The sequence below is a fragment of the Natator depressus genome, chromosome 19 (genome assembly GCF_965152275.1).
Source record: "Natator depressus isolate rNatDep1 chromosome 19, rNatDep2.hap1, whole genome shotgun sequence".
NCBI lineage: Eukaryota > Metazoa > Chordata > Testudines > Cheloniidae > Natator > Natator depressus.
Genome location: NC_134252.1, coordinates 6,652,286 through 6,674,383, shown reverse-complemented (window position 1 = coordinate 6,674,383; position 22,098 = coordinate 6,652,286). Strand labels below are relative to the sequence as shown.

At 51.3% G+C, this 22,098-nt stretch overlaps 2 protein-coding genes across 2 annotated transcripts; one reads left to right on the top strand and one right to left on the bottom strand.

The window, feature by feature from the left end:
• Position 1: 1 nt before the first annotated feature.
• Positions 2-9,210, top strand: EIF3I (eukaryotic translation initiation factor 3 subunit I). Its single transcript, XM_074934519.1, has 11 exons — positions 2-81; positions 702-794; positions 1,380-1,467; positions 3,418-3,483; positions 4,446-4,595; positions 4,700-4,827; positions 5,296-5,406; positions 5,945-6,034; positions 7,525-7,598; positions 7,802-7,894; positions 8,622-9,210. Exons 1-11 carry the CDS (start codon positions 79-81, stop codon positions 8,701-8,703), a joined length of 978 nt encoding a protein of 325 aa, XP_074790620.1. The 5' UTR covers positions 2-78; the 3' UTR covers positions 8,704-9,210.
• LOC141974644 (myotubularin-related protein 9-like) lies at positions 8,820-21,969 on the bottom strand. The gene is made up of 11 exons (XM_074934518.1): positions 21,647-21,969; positions 20,321-20,654; positions 18,849-18,957; positions 15,609-15,734; positions 14,424-14,597; positions 13,731-13,948; positions 13,197-13,358; positions 12,447-12,588; positions 11,876-12,096; positions 10,230-10,381; positions 8,820-9,983 (listed from the first exon to the last, which is right to left on the bottom strand). The coding sequence occupies exons 2-11, from the start codon at positions 20,515-20,517 to the stop codon at positions 9,808-9,810; spliced, it is 1,677 nt and encodes a 558-aa protein (XP_074790619.1). The 5' UTR covers positions 20,518-20,654; positions 21,647-21,969; the 3' UTR covers positions 8,820-9,807.
• Positions 21,970-22,098: the final 129 nt, after the last annotated feature.

Genomic DNA, 22,098 nt, shown 5'->3' with positions numbered 1-22,098 from the left:
TCTGACCCGGAAGTGGTTCCTCCCCCTTCCCTTCACGCGGAGCGCTGCGCAGGCTGTTGCCGGGGCTGAGCAGCCGCCATGGTGAGTGCGGGGCCTCCGGGGCTGGGTCCAGCGGGAATTGGGGGGGGGTCTCTGTGGGGAGAGAGGATTCTACCTCCCTCCCCCGCGCCGGGCCCGGAGCCCATCCCCGCGGTGTCGTGCCTCTCCCATCCTCACCCGGCCCGGAGCCCATCCCCGCGGTGTCGTGCCCTCCCTTCCCCCCTCCCCCCCAAGTTCTTTCTGGCCCCTCGTGTCTGTGCATCGAATTCAATCCACAGTCTTCATTGTTTCAGTCTGCTGGGCTCAGAAGTGTCCTGGCTTGTGAGATGACAGATCCCCTTCCAGGGCTTCCCCGCGAGACCTGGCAACCTGGGAAAATAAACAGCCAGTAATGCTGTGTGGTTTGGGGACTCTGGCCTCTGCTAACGTTGACTACCGGGCTCACACCAGGGATGAATTTAGCTCCATTTCTTTGGAGAGTTGAGGTTTTCTTATGCAGGTTTCATGGTATAAAACGTGGAAACAGGAGCAAATGGTCTAGCTGTAGTTGTGTTTGATGGAAACTGTATACTTGTGTATTTGCATAAACTGTAAAGCTCGGAGGTTTGTAGTTTTGTTTTAAAATACTGGATTTTTAAAAAAAACGATCTATCTCCCTTTAGAAACCTATACTGTTGCAAGGGCATGAGAGGTCCATTACTCAAATAAAATATAACCGTGAAGGAGACCTACTCTTTACAGTAGCCAAAGATCCTGTAAGTATTCCAGAGCCTTTGAGTTAAGTGTTTCATGTCTCTCAAACTTTTTTTGTGGGGGAGAACTTAAACAGGATTCTAAAAACATGAAAGGTCTTGCAGCCTGTTTAATAGTATGGTGAGACTGGCACAAAACCATAGCTGAGGTGGTGGGGTCAGTTTTTCGTTCAGCAAGTTATTATGGTGACTCCCTTTTGCAAGAGGCTGGGACTTGGGCATCACCATGAGTTTCTATCTTTCTAACCTATCCCACGGAGAGTTCTCAGTCCTGCTTGGTAGCACTATACGGGGTTTGGCTTTTACAGAGACTGTATACAAATTGGTAATTAAGCTGTATTAGATCATCTGTGTAGTCTGAAAGTCCATTTTGTCCAATTTGACCTCTCCACCCTTTAACATTCCTATCCTACTACCTCTAGTGATGTTGCCCATTAGCTATATTATACCGCATGTGCTCCTGTTTGTATGTGCAGTGATGTAGACTTGAGATACTCAAAGATGAGACCATATGGAAATAAATTGCATTCAACTTATTTCGCAACTTGATCTAAAGTGGATGCTTGACTAATTGTTTTGCTTTCCCAGATTGTCAATGTTTGGTATTCAATCAATGGAGAGAGGCTTGGCACTTACAGTGGCCACACTGGAGCTGTCTGGTGTGTGGATGCAGACTGTATCCTTTGGTGACTGAAACCTGTCTGTCTGCTTGTTTATGATGATTCTTCTCACGTGTGAAGTGGGGTGTTTTTATTGTGGACACTAGGTGGCAGGCACTACAATGAGTGATTTTTATTGCTGGTATCCTGGTCTTTCAATTACTCTCTGCTGGCTTCTCCTCCCTCTCCTTCTCCCCCACCTATTTAAATAGTAAATGAACTGCGGGCTGTTGTGTTCTACCCTCACTTATTCAGACATCACTTTTGACTGACCTACTGTGCTCAAAAAGAAAAGGAGGACTTATGGCACCTTAGGGACTAACAAATTTATTTGAGCATAAGCTTTTGTGAGCTACAGCTCACTTCATCGGATGCATTCAGAGGAAAATACAGTGGGGAGATTTATATACACAGAGAACATGAAACAATGGGTGTTACCATACACACGGTAAGGAGAGGGATCAGGTAAGGTGAGCTATTACCAGCAGGAGAACGGGGGGGGGGGAGGGGGAAACCTTTTGTAGTGGGGCCATTTCCAGCAGTTGACAAAAATGTCTGCGGGGGGGGGGAAGGGGAATAAACATGGGGAAATAATTTTACTTTGTGTAATGACCCATCCACTCTCAGTCTTTATTCAAGCCTAAGTTAATTGTATCCAGTTTGCAAATTAATTCCAATTCAGCAGTCTCTCATTGGAGTCTGTTTTCGAAATTTTTTTGTTGAAGAATTGCAACTTTTAGGTCTGTAATTGAGTGACCAAAGAGATTGAAGTGTTCTCCGACTGGTTTTTGAATGTTATAATTCTTGACTTCTGATTTGTGTCCATTTAGTCTTTTACGTAGAGACTGTCCAGTTTGGCCAATGTACATGGCAGAGGGGCATTGCTGGCACATGATGGCATTTCTCACATTGGTAGATGTGCAGGTGAATGAGCCTATGATAGTGGGACTGATGTGATTAGGCCCTATGATGGTGTCCCCTGAATAGATACGTGGACACAGTTGGAAACGGGCTTTGTTGCAAGGATAAGTTCCTGGGTTAGTGGTTCTGTTGTGTGGTGTGTGGTTGCTGGTGAGTATTCGCTTCAGGTTGTGGGGCTGTCTGTAAGCAAGGACTGACCTGTCTCCCAAGATCTGTGAGAGTGATGGGTCATCTTTCAGGATAGGTTGTAGATCCTTGATGATGCCTTGGAGAGGTTTTAGTTGGGGGCTGAAGGTGATGGCTAGTGGCGTTCTGTTATTTTCTTTGTTGGGCCTGTCCTGTAGTAGGTAACTGCTGGGTACTCTTCTGGCTCTGTCAATCTGTTTCTTCACTTCAGCAGGTGGGTATTGTAGTTGTAAGAACGCTTGATAGAGATCTTGTAGGTGTTTGTCTCTGACTGAGGGGTTGGACCAAAGGCGGTTGTATCGTAGAGCTTGGATCATGTGGTGTGGTCTGGGTGAAAGCTGGAGGCATGTAGGTAGGAATAGCGCTCAGTTGGTTTCCGGTATAGGTTGGTGTTTATGTGACCATCGCTTATTAGCACTGTAGTGTCCAGGAAGTGGATCTCTTGTGTGGACTGGTCCAGGCTGAGGTTGATGGTGGGACGGAAATTGTTGAAATCATGGTGGTTCACAGTGCTCTGGAGTTCTTAGAAGATGCCTGAATTTCAAAGTGACCGTCTGTCACCAATGCAGATAGGTGATAAAAGTTACATTAGTGCAGGTTTCTTGCATTTAAGAGTTGAGCTCCTTAATGCCCCAGAGCAGGAAATTCAAAGTTATGGTTCCCTCAGCAGCGTAAGTGCCTGGACATAGTATGTTGGAATGGAAGTTATTTCATCTGCACGATTTTTTTCTGATTCTAGATAAATACTGTAGCTACTGCATAGCTTGTGTCCTTATGCATCCTAAGGCAAAATGTGGCTATCGGCCTTTTGGGGTGATGGGGTGTGAGAATTTCTTGGCATTCCCTAACTGATGATGCAGGGGACACAAGACACGTGCTTACTGGCTCTGCAGACAACTCCTGCCGGCTCTGGGACTGCGAAACAGGTAAGACAAGAATATTGGGGTGAGGGGGAGTGTTAAACTCTCTCATTAGAGCATAGTTATATCTATGAAATCTGTTCGCCTTGAGCTGAGTGGCAGGGGAATACGGTAGGATTCTAATTTTACTTTAGGACCACTGGTGAAGATGGGTTTGGTCTCACTCTTACCCTTACCCACTAATAAATATTCTTTCGTAACTCCCTCACCATCCAAACTGGCAGGAAGTAACAGTGTCTGCCCCGAAAAGGCCAGGGACTGCTGGTGCAGATTAGGATTGAGGTGCATTGGGAGAGTGGCGTGTGGGTAGCTTGTGCAGACTAATTTGCTTTATCTCTGGCCAGTATCCTAAGTTTCATGAGTGCCTAATTCATCCAGAATTTTAAAGAAAACCATGTATGTGCACCTATGGGTTTCCTGGTCTTGTAAATCATATTTCAGTGGATGAACTGGTGTCATCCTGTGAGTAGGAAAGGTGTCCAGCAGGAGGTCCACAGAAAGACCGAATGCTTCTGTGACCTATAGAGGAACATTGAGACTCGTTACCAATTAAAGAGATGATGGTGGGGCACTTGTCACAGCTCAGAACAGAACTTGCTGGCCTAGCTAAATACTCAGTGGAAAAATGAGCAATGAGAATAGACAGTTATGTGCGTTAAGTGTTTGACTGACTGATCATAGTTGATGGCAAGACCCAGGCCAAGTTTCCTGTCTTTGCTTAGTGAAATTCTTGTGATTAAATGGATAGTGTTCGCTAATCTTATGACTTGTAAAGATTGGTCCAAGGGAGGATTTTTCACTAGCACTTCGGAAAATTAAGAAGTGCTTCGTACAGACTCTAGCCTGCTCTTGATCTGAGCATTGCATACTGGCCAGCTCAGCACTATGATTCACACTGCAGAAGGGAGGGGCGATGGTAAGGGGTGAGGATATCCTGTGCAATCTAACCGGTTTTGTCCTGTGTCTAGGAAAGCAGCTTGCGTTGGTGAAGACCAACTCAGCTGTGCGAACCTGCGGCTTTGACTTTGGAGGAAACATCATCATGTTCTCCACAGATAAGCAGATGGGGTATCAGTGTTTTGTTAGCTTCTTTGACCTTCGTGACCCCAGCCAGATTGGTAAGGAATTCAGGCAAATACCTGCATGGAAGACGGGGACTGTGGGAAAACTTGGATCACCTGCAAATCAGTCATTTGTCTAACTCTTCCCTTCCTCTCCACAGAAAGCGACGAGCCTTACATGAAAATCCCATGCAATGAGTCTAAAATCACTAGCGCTGTGTGGGGCCCTCTTGGTGAATTCATCATCGCGGGGCACGAAAATGGAGAGCTGAACCAGTTCAGTGCCAAGGTTATTGTCATGTGGAGCCGTGCTCTCCTCCTCTTTAATTGAGGGCAGAGGGGGTGGGTGCCACAAGATACCTGTAGTGGCCACAGGGAGGAGTGTTGAGCCAGAAGTCAAACCAGCAGCTGCTTGGTGTAGCCAGAAGGCCGCCAGCTGAAGTACACAGCTATGGAGGGCTGGTCTAAACTACTGCTTAAATTGATGTAACTCACATTGCTCAGGGGTGTGAAAAAGATGTAGCTTTCTAGTGTAGACTTGCCCTGAACGTCCGTTTGGGCTGCAGTCCAGACATGGATGAGGAGACCATTGCAGAGTGGTGGTTTAGAGCCATAGAGTTTAAGGCCAGAAAGGACCACCATATAATGCACTGAGGATGCTAGGTGTAACTGGGACCTCTGTGTGCATGAGGGCTGGTCTGCACCTCCCTCAGCAACGGCTCGGTAGCATTAACTCTGTCTTGCGTTTATGCCCCAGTCAGGGGAGGTCCTTGTGAATGTCAAGGAGCACACCAAGCAGATCAATGACATCCAGACCTCCAGGGACATGACCATGTTTATCACTGCCTCCAAGGACAACTCAGCCAAGGTGAGACCTCCCTTCCCTACCTCAGTGGACCCCACTGACCGATGGCCCTGAGAGCAAATGCAAAAGATATTCCTGCCTTGAATGTCTATTTCCCTCTCCGTAGAAACTTACGGGTAACTATGGAGCCAAGTTTTCTCTGTCTCCAAGTAGACATCTGCTTAGTGGGACAAGCCCAGTAACGAGGCGGGGGGGAGGGGGACGACGACGTACCTTGGCCAGATGAACAGGCACAGATGATACAGTGATTTCAAGTGTGCTGTCTCAGGCACAAGGTGCAGAGGGGGCACCATGTGCTGGTATTTCCCAGTTGTGTGCTCAGATGTGTTTGGGCCTTGGCACCCTTTTGCAAGAGTTGGGAACCTCTCGCCAACTGCTTCAGAGGTGATGGAGTTGCCTGGCACCTGTGGAGGCAAGGCAGAGCTCCAGGGCTTTCGGAGGGGGCTGGCTTTCCACTCCATGCTCCCAGCGTTGGGAGCTTGTAAACGGCTGTTCCCCCCATTCAGCATCAGAATAATCAGCTTTGCCTCTTGCCTTCTAGCTGTTTGACTCCACGACACTTGAGCATCAGAAATCGTTCCGGACCGAGCGGCCTGTCAACTCTGCAGCTCTTTCCCCCATCTTTGATCACGTAAGCTAACTGATACGAATGGCATTAGTTTCACTGTGGTCATGTCATAGATGACTTTCTTTCCCCTGGCCCCCAAGTTGTTCCAGGGGGCTGGGATTCTAGAACAGTATCAAAGTTTGGGTGACAGGATAGGATTTTAGAGTGTAGTTTGTGGGGAGGGAATTGGTGTGGATGCAAGGCATAGATGGGTTTTGGGTGGCTTTCAAGGGGGGCAGTGGGAGCATGTGTTCAAATCCTAGGAATCTTGTCATTAGCTCCTATGATCGGGCCATCTCCATCCTTCAGGGATTAATGCAGGACTGTTCTCCACAGTGCACTCTTCACTGTATTTCTGTGCATCACTCATGAAGTGTGGGAGGGTTTATGGCTCATTCGTGCATCATCTTCCCTCTGTATCACCCCTGGTTTGGGTTTAATGGCGTCTTAGTATTGCATCCGAAAGCCTCTTCCCTGTCGCCCCTCTAAATCCTGGTATTACATTCCCTTTGTCGCCTCTGAGATGTTAGGTGAGATCAGGAAGTGCTGATCACATGTTTGTGGCAGACTGCTCCATTATCCAGCACCCTATACCAGGGAGGGGGAGGTGTGAACTGAAAGAAGACACTTCTCAATTAAAATAATTCCCTCCGGTGTTGCTTCTGACACAGGCAACGTGGACCGGGGGGAGGGAGATTATTTCGGCTTCTTGAGTGCTGAAATTTGCAGCGGCAACCAGGCAGCTGGGAACCACTCCCCATCTCAGCCTGTCAGGGGAGCAGAGACACTGATGAGCCTGTCCTGTCCTGTGTTGTTTATGCTGGCAATAGCTTAAAAACATCTCCGATATCACAGCACTGGCAGGCAGTACTAGCTAGAGGTCAGTTGTAACATTTCTGTAATATCCCTCCCCTGCTACCAACCCATCCATCTGCAGGGGGTGGGAATGCTAAGGGGAGAGAAGCATTGTAGGACTGGACTGTGCAGTATGAGAATGGAGACTGGGAGTTTTGAAGAAGCCTACAGGATTTGAGCACCCAGCACTCACTGAATTCCAATGGGAGCTGTGCACTGAATTCCCTTAGGCGCCTTTGAAAATCCCAACTGAGCAGGGTTCCCATGCCTCTGGCTGGATTGGGAAGTGTGTGTATAAAACAGGTAACATGAAAACACACAGAACTGAGACACTGAACGTTGGACAGGTGACAACCTCACTTCTAGTGCACAAAGAGCCCAGAAACTGACACCATCTCTTGCATTGTGCTGCTGAGTGCTAAGCCTCCTGTTCACGGCTTATTAAATGATCCCCTTTTAGCAAATGTGTCTGGGAGGCAAGAAATCCCATGGGAGCTCTTTAATAGTACTGCTCCAGCCACAGATACCAGCTGGGATAGGAGCAAATTTCCCACTAGTCTTTGCTCTGGCTGCTATACTGAGTTTCTAGATCCTGGCTCCCACCAGGCGAGAGTGACTGGAACAGCATCTGAGAGTGTTTGGCTTCTTCCTATTTGCAGGTAGTATTGGGTGGTGGACAAGAAGCCATGGATGTGACCACAACCTCTACCAGGATTGGCAAATTCGAGGCAAGGTTGGTCTGTCTTGTTCCTTTAAGGCAGAGGGAGATTTGGGTGTGTTTGTAGCAACCTGAAGACACCTCTCCTGGTACAGCTGGAGTAGTGTCACTTGAATGGAAGAGTTACTCTTTGGGTGAAATGCAGGCCAAACTCTGTTTTTACCTAACCGGAGCTCTGAGCCTCTTGAAATAACCAAAACCCTCTTCTTTGTTCCTAGGTTCTTCCACCTGGGTGTTGAAGAAGAGTTTGGGAGAATCAAGGGTCATTTTGGTCCAATAAACAGTGTTGCTTTCCATCCTGACGGAAAGAGGTAGGGATCTCGCTGGGGTTCCCCAGGCTTTTGAAAACCAATGGTGGTGCTGACTGAAATGCTGGCTAGGGTCAGGCATGTGCTAGATGCATTTTCCCTCTACAGTACAGTTAGGCCTCACCTGCTTCCCCTGTAGCACCCAGCTAAACTCTGCGAATAGACCTCAGTTCTGACCTGCAGCACCCTCGGTTTGGTCGCATCATGGACTCCTCATGCAGATGCACACCATCCCTGCTGTTCCAAAACCAGTCCCCCTCCTCTTGGCCTTAGGGTTCTCGACATCTCAACTAGTACACCCTACCTGCCCTGAAGGGGGAGGGCCAGCCTCTCTGGAAGTATTGGCCCTTGGTTAAGATCTAATGTAGTAGGCTTAGTATGGGAGCCAACCTGCCCTAGCAGAGGGGACAGATGATTCCAATAGGTCTCTTCTCTCTCTACCTGCTGATCCTGTATAGCCAGTAATAGCTTTCTGCGAATATCCACCCTAGGCATAGACTCACTAGCTCTTGGCTCCCGCATCCTCATACAAGTGAGACCCTCTGAGGTCTGCTAACCCAAAACCTTTACTGGGTTACTTCCGCTGATTATACCGTTGTCCCATATCAAAATCCTTTACTAGATGAAGTGGGGGTTACTAGACTGTGTTTTATAAAGGGGTGTCAATGACCTCAAACTTTTGAGGTCCGTGCGGGGCAGTGGGTTCATCTGGCTTTCTCTCCCCGTGCAGTTACAGCAGTGGAGGTGAAGATGGTTACGTTCGCATCCATTACTTCGACCCACAGTACTTTGAGTTCGAATTTGAAGCTTGAAGCAGCTCCTGTTTCTTCCCCCACCCTCTTTTTTTATTTTTTCCCCCCCTTCCACTTGTTTTTTTCCAACCCCCCATTGGCTCCTCTCCTGGAGTTTTTGTCCAGGCTTAAAGTTAGTCTGTTCCAATGGGTGGCAGCATGGAGCTCTTGGGAGTGAATGCTGAGGGTGTGAGCCTAAAAGAGAAACCAGCCTGGAATGGTAGGAGGATCAGCTGCTTTGTCTGGGGTAGTCTGAGTGGTGAGAGACCAGAGGGAAGAATGAGCCAGCTTGCACCCTGCTGCTGTGGACACTAACTTCCTGCCCTGCTGGAGATATTTATAAGGCTGTGGGAAAATAAGCGCAAGAGGAAATGATAAATATAAATCTTTTATAACCAGATGAGTACAAGTGTATCAGTCCTTGCAGTGGCTGTGGGTAAACTCAGCTTGGTTCTCTCTGTTTCCCTGGATAAATCTCTTACCCACCCATCACTGTCCAGTGGCATCTCCCCTTCACTAATATCTGGAATCACTGAATCTATAAACAAGTCAGAAAACAATTGCTGGTTGCTATGTGTCCAGATGACAAATGCACATGACCCCATTGCTTTGTGCAGGAAGTGAGACTGAGCTGACTTTCTTCATGGAACAGTTACTTCTTGCACTAGGAAGGTTTTGATGCTAAATATCTTTTTTTAGCTCTGCTACCCCGAGTAAGCTGACCCAGGCTCTGAGCCTCAGTGGTGTGGGGTTTTTATTGCAGTGTAGACATGCCCTGAATGTTTCCCCCCTTGAAAGGAGGAGATGTCATGAGTAGAGACCATTTTACTGTAACAAACCCAGTCTGTACTTTGTAACCGCTCAAAGCGTTGTGCCACGAGGTTGGGTCCACGTCCGCCCCATGTGTCCTCTGATCCCCGTGCGCCTGGCACGTTCGGCTCAGAGCCTGGCCTGCTGTCCAGATTTGTATGTGGCATCAACAGGGCCTGTGTGACCAGCACAAAGCCCCACTCCCTAAGAGGCAGCGTCTCTCCTCGCTGCCTCTGGAGCAGTCTGAGTGGTAGATGGGAGATGTGGCCATGCCTGAGCCATCAGCTGTTCTGTTGCAGCCACTGATGTTCTGGTTCATCCTTCATTTGCGGTCCCTGTGATTGTCAGTGGGTACGCAGCATCTGGTTGTGAGTGGCACAGTGTGCACCCTGCATTCTCTGGGGCATCTTCACAGCTTGTCACTAGTCGCTGGATTTCTGCCCAGGCCTCGTCTAAGTATTGAGAGGATCGGATCCACCGGAGGAACAAACCTGCCAGACACGTTCCGTTTGTGTTACTATGTGTAGCCCCCAGCTCCTACCCTCAGCCCTGCAGGAAGAGGCTGGAACTGCAGCAGCTGTCCCCAGCCTGTGCTCGATGCTCTTCCCTGCAGTGACTGAGGGGAGCAGTCAAGGTTTCTGCTAATTGAATGCAGGGTTCTTGCAGTGTGGTTTAGGTTGGAGACCCCTGTATTTCAAGAGTAGCTAGCTAAAGGCCAATGCCTGAGCAGCACTTACCCTGCCAGAGCTGCAGGCTCTGAGGCTCCACGGATGGCCAGATGACCAGGGCGTTGTATGTGTACAGGGGATTCAGATGTTTCTTCCACTCACTGGGTTGGTTCAGCCAGGCCCAGAGGGAGTGAGTTTTCTCCTTCACTTTACACAAGCACCTGCATGAGCATCCAGCAGCATTTTAGTCCTTTCCTTGGGGTTCTGCAGTGTACTGGCAGCCTACAGGGATGTCCTCTCCCGGAGCTAGGGCCGTGCTCTGGCCATGGGCCTGGGTTGATGCTCCTGCTCCTTGGCGAAGCAGGAGCTGGCAGGGCATTGTGAATTTAGCTCTAAAGCCCTTTTGTGGGAGTAGCAGAAACCCAGCGCTGGGGCTGAGCTGTAGCGTGGGTGAGGAGCCACCTTGGCTGGTGCTGGATTTTGCTCCAGCTGGGGCTACAGCCAGCGGTGGAGGCAAGGAGGGAATATGCTCATACCATCCCTTCACGGGTACGGAGACACCAAAGCATGCACGGGGGAGGGGGATGGGCTGTCAGTGGGAATTTGGTTTGGATGTGCTTGGCCCTAACCAACTCAGGGAAGGTGGGAGCTGCTCCATGTCTGTGGGCTGCAGCAGGGGCTGGGCCTGCTCTGGATCTCTGCAGATCATGCCACTCCTAGTCAACCACCTAATGCGGGGCTGAGGTGCCTAGCTGCTGGCAGCCAGGTGTGGAAGTTTTGGCCTATCCCCTTGCATAATGGTTCTCCACCTTTCCAGAATACGGTGCCCCTTTCAGGAGTCTGATCTGTCTTGGGTAGCACATGGTTCAGCTCACTGAAAAATTCCTTCCTTGCCAAATCTGACACCAAAATACAGAAGTACTAGCACCCTATTGCTGACTCTCATTTTTACCATTTCATTATAAAAGAAATCAACGGGAATATAAATATTGTACTTGTGCCTGTTGTTCACTTGTGAGCCTTGGCTAAAGCCTGAGCCCTACTGCCTGGGGCTGAGGCATGTAGCTTAGCTTTGTGGGGCTCCCTGGGGCCTGAGGTTCTGGGCAGTTGCCCTCAAGGCTGCCCCCACTGCTGGCCCTGCACTTGATCCCCCTAAACTTGTCCCATGACCCCCCTGGAAGTTGTACCCCCCAGCTGAGAAACACTGATCTAGATGAGCAGAGTACTCCCTAGAAGACCTTTGTCTACCCACAGGGGTATACGTACCCCTGGCTGAGAACCACTGCCCTAAGAGGTGTGTCGTCTCCTAAGGCCGGTCTGAGGAGAACATGCAAGGAAGTGATAAGTGCTCGCTCAAGAGAAAGGCACGCACCGTTTGCTTCACGCTGGTGCCTTGCAAAGCCGGACAAATGATCCTTCTGCCAGCTCATCTCAGCCCTGGCACGTGCAGGACAACTTAGCAGTAATTGGTGAGGTGAAAGAGGGCAGGGGGGATAACCTTCCCCCACCTTACCCAGTGAAAACACTAATGCACCAATGTGAGATCACTTATCAGTTGGGTGGGGGCTGCCCTCATGAGCTCCAGGGGATTGTAAACTAGATTTGGGAGGGGGCAGGCACAGTCCTGCTAGCTTATCTCCCAGGCCCAGATCCTTTGATCAGTACTGTCCCTGCTCTCCGGATAGCCGTCCCTTCACCGATCTCTGGGCACTCACCTTTCCTTCTCGCTGTTGCACAGAAAGGTCCCGTAGCAAGATGCATACGTGTGTTCGAACAGTACCAGCAGCAGGCGCTCGCTAAACTGCAGGGAGAAGGGGAACTGGCGCCCCAGCTGCCAGACACAGTCGAGGAAGAGGAGGAAGATGGGAGCCTCCTGCTTGAGTCGGGTGTGGGAGTAGGCGGAGTGGGCATAGCGGAAGTGAAACGGGTGTCCTGCCTGCAAAGCCAAGGGCCGAAGGAATCCATCAGTGACGGGGCAAGGGAGGCAGGAATGAGTGGGCACAAGCCACGGGAGGGGGGTGACCTACACAAAGGAGCTGCCTGTTCCCTGAACACTGGGGCCATTGGGTGAGGACCAGGGATGAGGGGGAGCTGGTGTGGATCTGGTGTAATGAGCCTGAGCATCATTCCTTCACCCCAACTGCAAGCCGGTGTTGCTATGAGATTTGGGCTGGCTGCTCTACCCTCTATTGTGGGCTAGAGCTGCTAGGGCCAGGCTGCTTTGGGTTGGTAGCCCCCTTCCAGGAAGTGCTCCTCAGCCTGGGGGTGGGTTCGTGAGGGAGTTACCTCTATCCACTCCCGCTGCAGCAGCCCCTGGAACCCAGCTAGCGTCCTGCAGTCAGGGTCAAGGATCACCTGGGCCAGAGCCGTCACCAGCAGGGTGGTATCTGTCCCCTCGGCTCCATGCACCAGGACGCAGGCCTCTTCCCTGAAGGCAAACACAGCGCGGCAGTCACCAGAAGGAAAGTGCCCTGGGCCCATGCAGGCCAGTGAGTGGTGGGGTCCCAACTTGCTATCAGTGAGAAAGTGTTAAGGCACCAGGGCTGAAGAGAGCCTATTGGGGCTGCCTGAGGGAGGAAGGGACCGGACCGGTGTTTGAATCACAGCTCGGATGCCTCAGGCTGTCGCTGTGCGCGGATCAAGGCTACCAGGATGCTGACAGCTGTGGTTATTCTGCAGTCAGCTGGGGAGCTTTAACTAACGCTCAGTACCTTCCATCATTAATCCTCCTGCACATTTTTTTAAACACAGATGGGAAACAGGCCCAGAAGGTGGATATGACTGGGCTGAGGCATAGAGAGTCAGGGGCAACACTGGGAACAAGACTGGGTGTCCTTTGGTCCCAGTTGGGCTCCAGGGGCTAGGCCTGGTACCGCCCAGGAACCCCAGCTCACATGCAGTCTGTTGATCTGCTTTACAAAGACCTTTTCCAGGGGGAAAGAACTGGCAACAGTCTGCAGGGGCAGCAGGTGATACAATGCAACGCACTGTCCTGAAAGCAGTTGAGTGCCTGCCCCTTCCACCCCCTCCTCTCACCTCTCCATGCACTGGGCGGCCAGGCAGGCAGTGCTCAGGGCCCCCTTGACGTGGGCCAGCCATTTGGAGCTCTCCAGCTTGCTCAGCCAGCGGTCCATGCTGAGGGAAGTGTCGTTGCAGGCTTCTACCAGCTTAATGAAACTCTCCTGGAGCGGGCGGCCCCTGAGAGGAGGAGGAAGCCGTCAGGAGGGGTGTGTGTGTGTGATGGTTTCTAGGCTCCTTCAATAAGTCTGCAACATCTGAGAAGGAGGGGAGGTTGGAGCCTCTGTCCCAATGTTCCTGGGGTTGGGGGGGCATTGCAGAACTTGCATAGCTGGATCAGTAACCACCAGTGTAATGAGCGGGCCAGGCCTTGGCATAGCACGGCCTCAAATACTACGGTGCCAATGGAGACAAAAGGGCAGGGGGGTTAATGTCAATGTAGACGCTCCCTGTAAGAGCCCGGCCACGGATCCCCATGCATTGCAGGTGAAGCCACCAGCCTTCATGCCGGGGGCTTAGTGAGACGGGAGGCGGGAGAGCTGCTGCCCTTACCTCTCCAGTGGCCTGTGCAGCCTCTTCCAGCGGGGATAGGAGGATGTGGGCTCCGTGCCGCCCCCCATCATCCGGGCCTGCTTGGCTGCCTGAGCTGAGCGGGTATCGATTATGAAGCCGCGCCCCCCTCCATCCAGGGCGGCACTGAGCAGCACCTCGTCCTCTTGGCAGCGCTTCTTGTTGGGCCCTATCAGCGGCTGGCTGCTACGGAGCATCACCTGCAGGACAGAGGAGTGAGGACGTCTTTCCTCCCCTTGTGCACCATTGCCAGCAGGCCTTCAGCTAAGCAGGCTTTGGCTTGTTTGGTACTTGGCTCGGAGACCTCTGAGGGCAAACCCAGCTGCTGTCAGAGTCCTAGCTCAGTTCCAGCTTGGATTCAATGGGTCTCTTCTGGCTCTTTCATTTCCCCTTGCAGTTTGCTGGAGACCGTGTTCTTTGTTACTTCCTGTACTGAACAGCTGGGTGGTGTTGCTGTGAGCTGTCCAACAGCTGCAGTGCCTCACCCCAGAAGTGGCTCAATTTGTTGGTGACGTGCTTTGGGATCCTCAGAGAGGTCACGTCTGATTATAGTGCTATTGGCGGCAGATAGACAGGGGAAGCACTGATCGGCAGAAGCTTTCCCACTCTCATTATTCACCCGCTGAGAGGAAGAGCTGGGAGGGGAGCAAGAAATTAAAAGGGAAACAGACTCACCGTCCCGTTCTTCTTGTGATAGTAGCTGAGGACAGGGAATCGTCCCCCCTGGCGGAACCGGGCGGCCTTCTTCAAGACGTTATTGTCCACTGTGGCTGGTACAATTACAGCTGGTGGGTAACTGGAGCAGATGGTGAAATCCCCGTTAGCACAGCTCAGCCTCCAAGCACCTGTCTGGGAAGTACAGAAGTGTCAGGCTCTGATTCCTACAGCTTTCACCCCACGGGGACAGGGTGGGGTTGGGGGCTTCTATCCCAGATGGATATTCAACTCTACCCTGGAGGGCCCACCTCTACAGCAGATATCTCCAAGGCCCAGCTAGTCCTTGGCCTCTCTGCTAAGACTGTCAGCGAGGGGACCAGTTGTGGAGGGTGGGTTCTGTGATGTGGACCTCTGTCCCATTTGGGGCTGGAGTGACACCCACCAATTCATCTCCCGTAGGCAGGGGTGAAAGTAACTGAAATGACTGACTGGTACGCAGGGCAGCTGGGGTCCTGGGCAAGGTGGGGGGCGGCTCTGGGCCCTTGGAAGGGGCGGGGCCTTGGGCCAAAATCCCCCAACCAGCTCTTCAGTGCTGCCCGGCGTGCACCGCCCAGGGCTCCGGCCGCTGGCACGGTAGGCAACAGCAGCCAGAGCCACTGGCCCTTTAAATCACTGCTGGAGCCCTTCCCCCCAGCATCAGCGGCCCAGACTGTACAGTCGGCACTTTTTTACCAGTACGCCGTACTGGACCGTACCGGCTTACTTTCACCTCTGCCCGTAGGTCACCATAGCACGAGCCGATAACTTTCAGTTCCTACAGATCCAGGCTGCTTTGGCCTAGCAACCTGGAGGGAAAGATGCCATGTCACATCTCCACTTCCCAGCCCATCCTCCGTGTTCAGATACTTTATGTGCCATCTGCATCCTGACCAAAGCCCTTTCCTGCTAAGAACCTCTCCCTTTACCAATGCACCTGCCATTACCCACCCCATGAGCCATCACATCCGCATGGATCTGACACGTTCTCTGCCCTGCGTGTGGGGTGATGCCCCATGTGTGAAATGATCCACTCCCTCCTTGCCCTGTGTGTTGTGTATGGAGTGGCTCAATCCCCCATCCCATCTTGAAGGACATTTCTGGAGTGATCTCTTCCCCCCCTCCATTGATCTCTCATCGAAAAGGTTTCTGCCCCTCCATACCCACCTCTGAGGCAATTTGTTCGTAGTAATATTGGAGGGGGTAAAGCTGCCATCCATCCTTGAGCTTCATGCTTTGGGGTCTGTAGAAGAATGGGTACATCATCATCACTGAATCCACAGAAGAGAGGGCCTGGAAGAAAGAACAAGGATGACCACACACATGGAACTGGTCTCTATTCATAGTATATGGACCAGCATCCACAGAATACTGACTACGTGCTAGGGAAGGGCTAGAGCAGCCCACAAGAGGCATCCTGCATCCAGAATGCAGCTAATGCAAAGACAGCAGCTATTAGAGGGGATAACACCACCCGCACCGGGCCTCAGGGCTTTTTTGCACCCGAATCCAATCTTAAGTCTTAATGGCAGGCAAAATAAGTAGCTGTGAGGGGCTGTGTGCCAGCCACAGAGATAGTGCAGGCCACAGATGTCTTCATCTTTCATACATAGATTCTAAGGCCCAAAGGGACCATTGTGATAATCTAGTCTAACACAGACCAGAGAACTCCCCACTCCAAATTCCTAGAGCAGATCTTTTAGAAAAACATACAGTCTTGATTTTAAAATTGTCAGTGATGGGGAATTGACCACAATCTTGGGTAAATTACCCCAAGCTCAATTACCCCCACTTATTTCCAGTCTGTTTGTCTAGCTTCAATTTCTAGCCTTTGGATACTGTTAGACTGGTCTCTGCTACACTGAAGAGCCTATGCTTAATTATGTGTAGATCTTTATAGACAGTGATCAAGTCACCCCTTAACCTTTGCTTTGTTAAGTTAAATAGATTGAGCTCCTACCACTGTAAGGCGGGTTTCTAATTCTTTTATCATTCTTGTGGCCCTTCTCTGAACCCCTCAAATTTATCAGTATCCTTCTTGAAGTGTGGGCATCAGAACTGGACACAGTATTCCAGCAGCGGCTGTACCGGTGCCAAACATAGAGGTAAAATAACTCTGCTCCTACTTGAGATTCCCCTGTTTATGGCTCCCAGGATCGCATTAGCTGTTTTGGCCACAGTGTCATCCTGGGAGCTCATGTTCAGCTGATTATCCACCACAGCCCCCACACCGACTAGCTGACGATTCCCCATTTACAATTACATTTGAGGCCTATTAGTTAGCCAAGTTTTATTCCATTTAATGTGTGCCATGTAAATTTTACATTGTTCCAGTATTTTAATCAAAATGTCTTTGTGGTACCAAGCCAAACGCGTTAGAGAAGTCTAAATATAGTATGTCAATCCTATTATCTTTATCAGCCAAACTGGCAATCTCATAAAAAAAAAAAATCAAGTTGGTTTGAAAGGATTTATTTTCCATAAACCCATGTTAATTTGCATTAATTACGTTACCATGTAATTAATTCTTGGTAATTCTTTATTAATCGGCTCCCCATATCAGCTGCTCTATTATCTTGCCAAGGATCCATGTCAGGCTGACAGGCCTATAATTACCCAGGTCATCCCATTTACTCTTTTTAAAAACTGGCATTACATTAGCTTTCTTCCAGTTTTCTGGAACTTTCCCAATGCCCCAAGACTTATTGAAAATCAGCATTAATGGTCCAATGAGCTCCTCAGTCTGCTCTTTTAAAACTCTTGGATGCAAGTTATCTAGACATGCTGATTTTAAAATATCTTTTAGTAGCTTCTGTTTAATATCCTCCTGCGATACTAGTGGAATGGAAAGAGTGTTAGCATCACCATTTGATGAGACTATTTTCCCCTCGAATACAGAACAGAAATATTTATTTAACACTTCTATCTTTTCAGCATTCTGATTGATAATTCTACCATTTCCATTTAATAACAACCCAATACCATTGTCAGGATGCTTTTTGTTCCTAATATATTAAAAAACCTCCTCCTTATTGTCTTTAACTGTGCTGGCCATAGATTTCTCCTTATGTTCCTTTGATTCCCCTTATCACTTTTCTACAATTCCTAACTTCTGATTTATATTCATTACTATCAATTTTCTCTTTCTTCCATATGGAAGTGCATCCCCTGGAAACTACAGGTTCCAGCATGCAATGCAGTCAGGCCACCTGAATCAAAATGGCACATTGCATGCTGGGAACTGTACTCTCTTTGGGCCAAGATGAGGCCCATTAAGGATGGGGGTGTCTTGACCCCGCCTCCATTCAGGTCAATGGCAAAACTTCCACTGAGCTGGCTGGGAGCAGGACTGGGGTTGCAAGCCAAGGCCTTTGAGATCCTGGTCAAGTTTTCAGTGTAGCCCTCAGCTGGGCTACAGTAGGGTGCCCCAGGTCATCACCATGTGCTAGTGAGATGGACCCAGCAGGTGAGTCTGAAAGCCCCCAAGGAGATCTGAATTAGGGTTACCATATTTGAACATTCAAAAAAGAGGACACTCCACATTGGGGTGGTGTTGGCCCCGCCCACGGTCCACCCATGCTCCGCCCCCGCTCTGCCCCAGGCCCCGCCCGCTCGGCCCCTCCACCGCACCCCTCCTCACCCCCTGGCCTGCCGCTGGCTCGCCGCTTCCCTCCTCACCCCTGCCTGCCCACCTGCTGCTGGCTCCCTCGCCACCCGCCTCCTCACCCCACCCACCCACCCGCTGCTGGCCCACTCGCCTCTTCAACCCCTGCTGCCCGCCAGCCTCCTCACCCTCCCTCCTGCCCCCTGACTTGACCCTACCCTACCCTAGGAGCCAGAGGGACCTGCTGGATGCTTCCCGGGAGCCGCCCCAGGTGAGCACCGCTGGGACTCCTCACCTCGCCCCCCCGGCAGGTCCCTCTGGCTCTTAGGGTTGGGTCAGGTCAGGTTGGGGGGGGCGGAGGGCTCTCTGTGCACTGCCGGTGCCTGCAAGCCCCGCTTTGCAGCTCTGGCAGCTCCCATCTAGGGTTACCAAACGTCCCTATTTTCCCGGGCGTTTTTAGATATTTAAAAATTCCTCCCGGACATGATTTAAGAACTAAAAAGCCGGGGACATGTCCAGGAAAATGGACATATGGTAACCCTATCTGAATGCAAACGAAGGCCAGAGAGAAGTCAATATTTACCCACGTTAATGATGAACTCAAAGCAAACACCACAGGGGCACTGCGCTTCCTCTTGCCAAATGTCAAACCTTCCACGCTGGGGAGAGGATCTTTCCAGGAGCTGCATTTGGCTGCCTTCCAGTCCCAGCCCAGACCCCAGCTACACTCTGGGAGGCCAAAAGGCCATTCCCTTCCCTTCACCAGAGAACGAATCTTGAACCACCAGTTGGCACTGACTGACCTCAGTGGAACTGGCGATGTTGAGACATTCCTCCATACCCGGGATCTCCAGCTGCAGCACCTTCAGGTCTTTGCACTTGAGTGTGATTGTGCCCAAGGAATTTGCAACCCTGTGGAGAGATGCCAGACAGGAGCTGGGAGTCAGACCCTGTGTCCTTGTCTCTTTGATCAACCACAATCCAAACTCCCAAGGTGAACTCCAGCTGCTGCATGTGTAAGCGTGGGTGCATGCGAGCGTGGTTGCATGTAAGTAAGAGACGTGACAGAGAGAGGCAGGTGAGAACTTGAGTGTGCACGGGAACATCTGTGTGTAAGAATGTGTCGAGTGGCTTTATTGCCCAGGCTGCTGCTCAGGAAGCTCAGTCCAGCCCGAGAGGTGCACATCTGCTGGGCAGTGGCTTGCATGGTTTGCCATCATGGCTGCCCTGGAGGGTGGGTAAACGTGTGATCGTGGAAGCGTGGCTGGGGCTGTGCACGTGTAGGTGCAAATGTGGGAGCATGTGCTTGGGAGGGTCTGAACGGGATGACTGTGAGGAGCGTGTGTTATTCCACCTGTCCCCAGGGTGTAAAGGACGGGGGTTTCCAGTCCTTCTGGAGCAGCTCAGGCACATTGTTGTCAAGCTGCCCCATCCCTAAATGCTACGATGGAGGCACCGTTCACTCTGACTGCCAGGCCCCACCTTCTCCCCTGTCTTTCCCCGACTCCTGACAGAAGCAGTGAGGCCAGTGTCCTCCCCACCTCTCTGGGGAGAGGATACTAAAGCAAGCGTTGCAGACACAGGTGCCTGGTGCCCCAGCCCAGCGCAGCCATCTGAGCGGGAAGCTGCTCTCTGGTTAATGCAAAGCCAGGCGTTTTAGGTGGGTTAGAGCCAATACAGGGGTAAAAGCCAAACCTGCTGTCTTGGTGGGAGCTGTTAGTCCTGGAGGTTTGGTACCAGCTTAGGTTCTGAACACTGAGTCACAGAAAAGAAGAGAGGTTATTGCACAGGGGTTGAGCTGCACCATCTGACTAGCCCCGAGGGCAGAGGAGAGAATGGAAAAAGAGGCGAAAGCCTGTTCTGTCCCCTAACCAGCTGCTCTCCCCATGCTGGATGCAGCGCTCGACTGGGACACTCAGCAATGGCAGCTGAAGGCAGAGTTTAGTGTCTCGTCCCAGCCCCCGCTCTATGCTGGGTGCAGAGTTGGTGAGATCCACTCTGTCGTTCTCTGGGTCACCATGGCGGATGGGCACCAAGGGAGGATAAGTGAATGGTGAACAGTGTGGGTGGTGCCTGTAAACAAGAGACAGACCCCTGGTTCAACACACACACACACCCCAGATCTGGGGGTGTGAGCCATGTGACTCCCACTGACGCCAATGGGCCCATCCCAGCTCTGACCACCCACAGGCTCTCTCTCTCACTCAGAGGGTGAGACGGTGTCGGACACACGCCTCCCCGGTGGGACATCATGGAGGGGGCAGGAGAGACTCACCTTTTCTCAACAGCGTCCACGTTCCGGATGAGAAGCCAAAGCTCCACCGTGCCCTGCTCCCCATTGCCCCCGGGCTGGGACGACAGCAGCAGGTGATGGCTGGTGATGCACAGCGTCCCCTTGATCGGCGGGAGCCCAGAGCATGAGAGCTGCACGTTCTCCACCTTCGCTGTCTTGATCAGCTCTGCAAACTCCATGGCGACGGCAGCGGTGCCGAGCTGAACCCTGGCAAGGAGCGCGGGGCACCTGGCACAGAGAGCCCCAAAGAATTGTCACGTGTCCTTCCTGAAGGGCTGATGGGCAACCGCGACCAGACAAAGTCCTCTGCCAGCACCTAAAATGGCCAGAAAAGGAGATGGAGACTCAGTGTGAGATGGGGGACAGGCCGTGGGAGGTGCCTCGCCGACTCTCTTTGCCATCTCCTTCCACCCCCTCCTACAGGTTCATGCTTCCCTCTTTCCACAGTACTCTCTTAGGCCCTGCAGGCTAGTCTCCATTGCTTTATTCGATCCTTTTTAAATGACCCACATTAATCATGGCTTAGGGCACATGGAACTTTCTATCTGCAAAGTATGGGCGGAGCATTACCTAATTCAGCCCTGGATCCTGTCCTGGGAGTGGGTCAGTGTCATTAGCTCCACTTTACAGATGGAGGCACAGAGAGGCAATGTGACTTACTCAAGGGCTCAGAGGGAGTCAGTGGCAGAACCAGGGTTAGCACTTGGGGAGGAGTTCCCAGCACCTAGGCCTGTGGTCAGGCTGCCGAACCATCCCTCTGTCTCTCCTTGCGTATATGTGTACATGGATGATGGAACAGCCATATCGGTCATCCCCAGGGTTATCATTTAAAGGTTATTCTTGAAATCTGATTATGTTTAGCTGCAAGTGAAAATCCATTGCAAGAAGCTATTGTTATTATTTAGGATTTGTAGTGTGGAAGCATGGAGGAGCCTCAACCAGGGATCAGGGCCGTAATGCACTAGGAGCTGTACAAACCCAGCCCTGCTCCAAAGAGCTTCCAATCCATAATTCGTCCTTGGAGGCTGAGGAGTTAGCCCCCTCCCTCTATTCCCAGGCACGCTGGGCTCCAGAATAGACCCCTTTCTAAAACCAGAAACCACTTCAGAGCTGCTCCGCTTGGCCAGGCTCGGTATAGGGACGCTAGACAGAACCTGCTCAAACCCCCTTCGCCCCTAAGGAATGGGGGGAGGCAGGGATGCCTGCCCCGTCTTGGGGAACAGGCTTCTCTTTTGGAATAAGCAGCAGCAGGAAGCAAGTGATTAATACCCCCCAACATCTGCCCCCAGCAACGGCCACTGCCCTTACCTGTTTCTGGAATGGCAATCCTCAGGCTGCCTTCGGAGAGCTGGGTCAGCAGAGGGGGCAGGTCCTGCTCAAGGGGAACTTGAGCCTAAACCTCTAGCGCTGGGATCAGGGCCGCAAAGGAATTCTTTGGCTGGAAAAGCCATGCCCCAGCGAACAGGGGAGCCCCGATGCTGGCACCAGAGACTGTGCCACAGAGATGGGCACAGCGGCTTCTGCAGCAGGCATGCAATACCTAGCGGCAGCTGCTGCTTCTGAGAAGCTGGTGATAAGCATGTTCTGATGCAGGGGTTGTGAAACACAGCAACAGGAACTGAGCAGGCTGCCGTGTGGGTGAGGCCGAGAAGCAGAGACGGAGGATGTCGGGTTTAAGGTGGCCTGGCTCCAGTTTTTGATTTAGTTTCTCCCTGGTGGGAGGCTTGTGCAGATGAAATGAGCCCAGGCTTGGCCCTGCA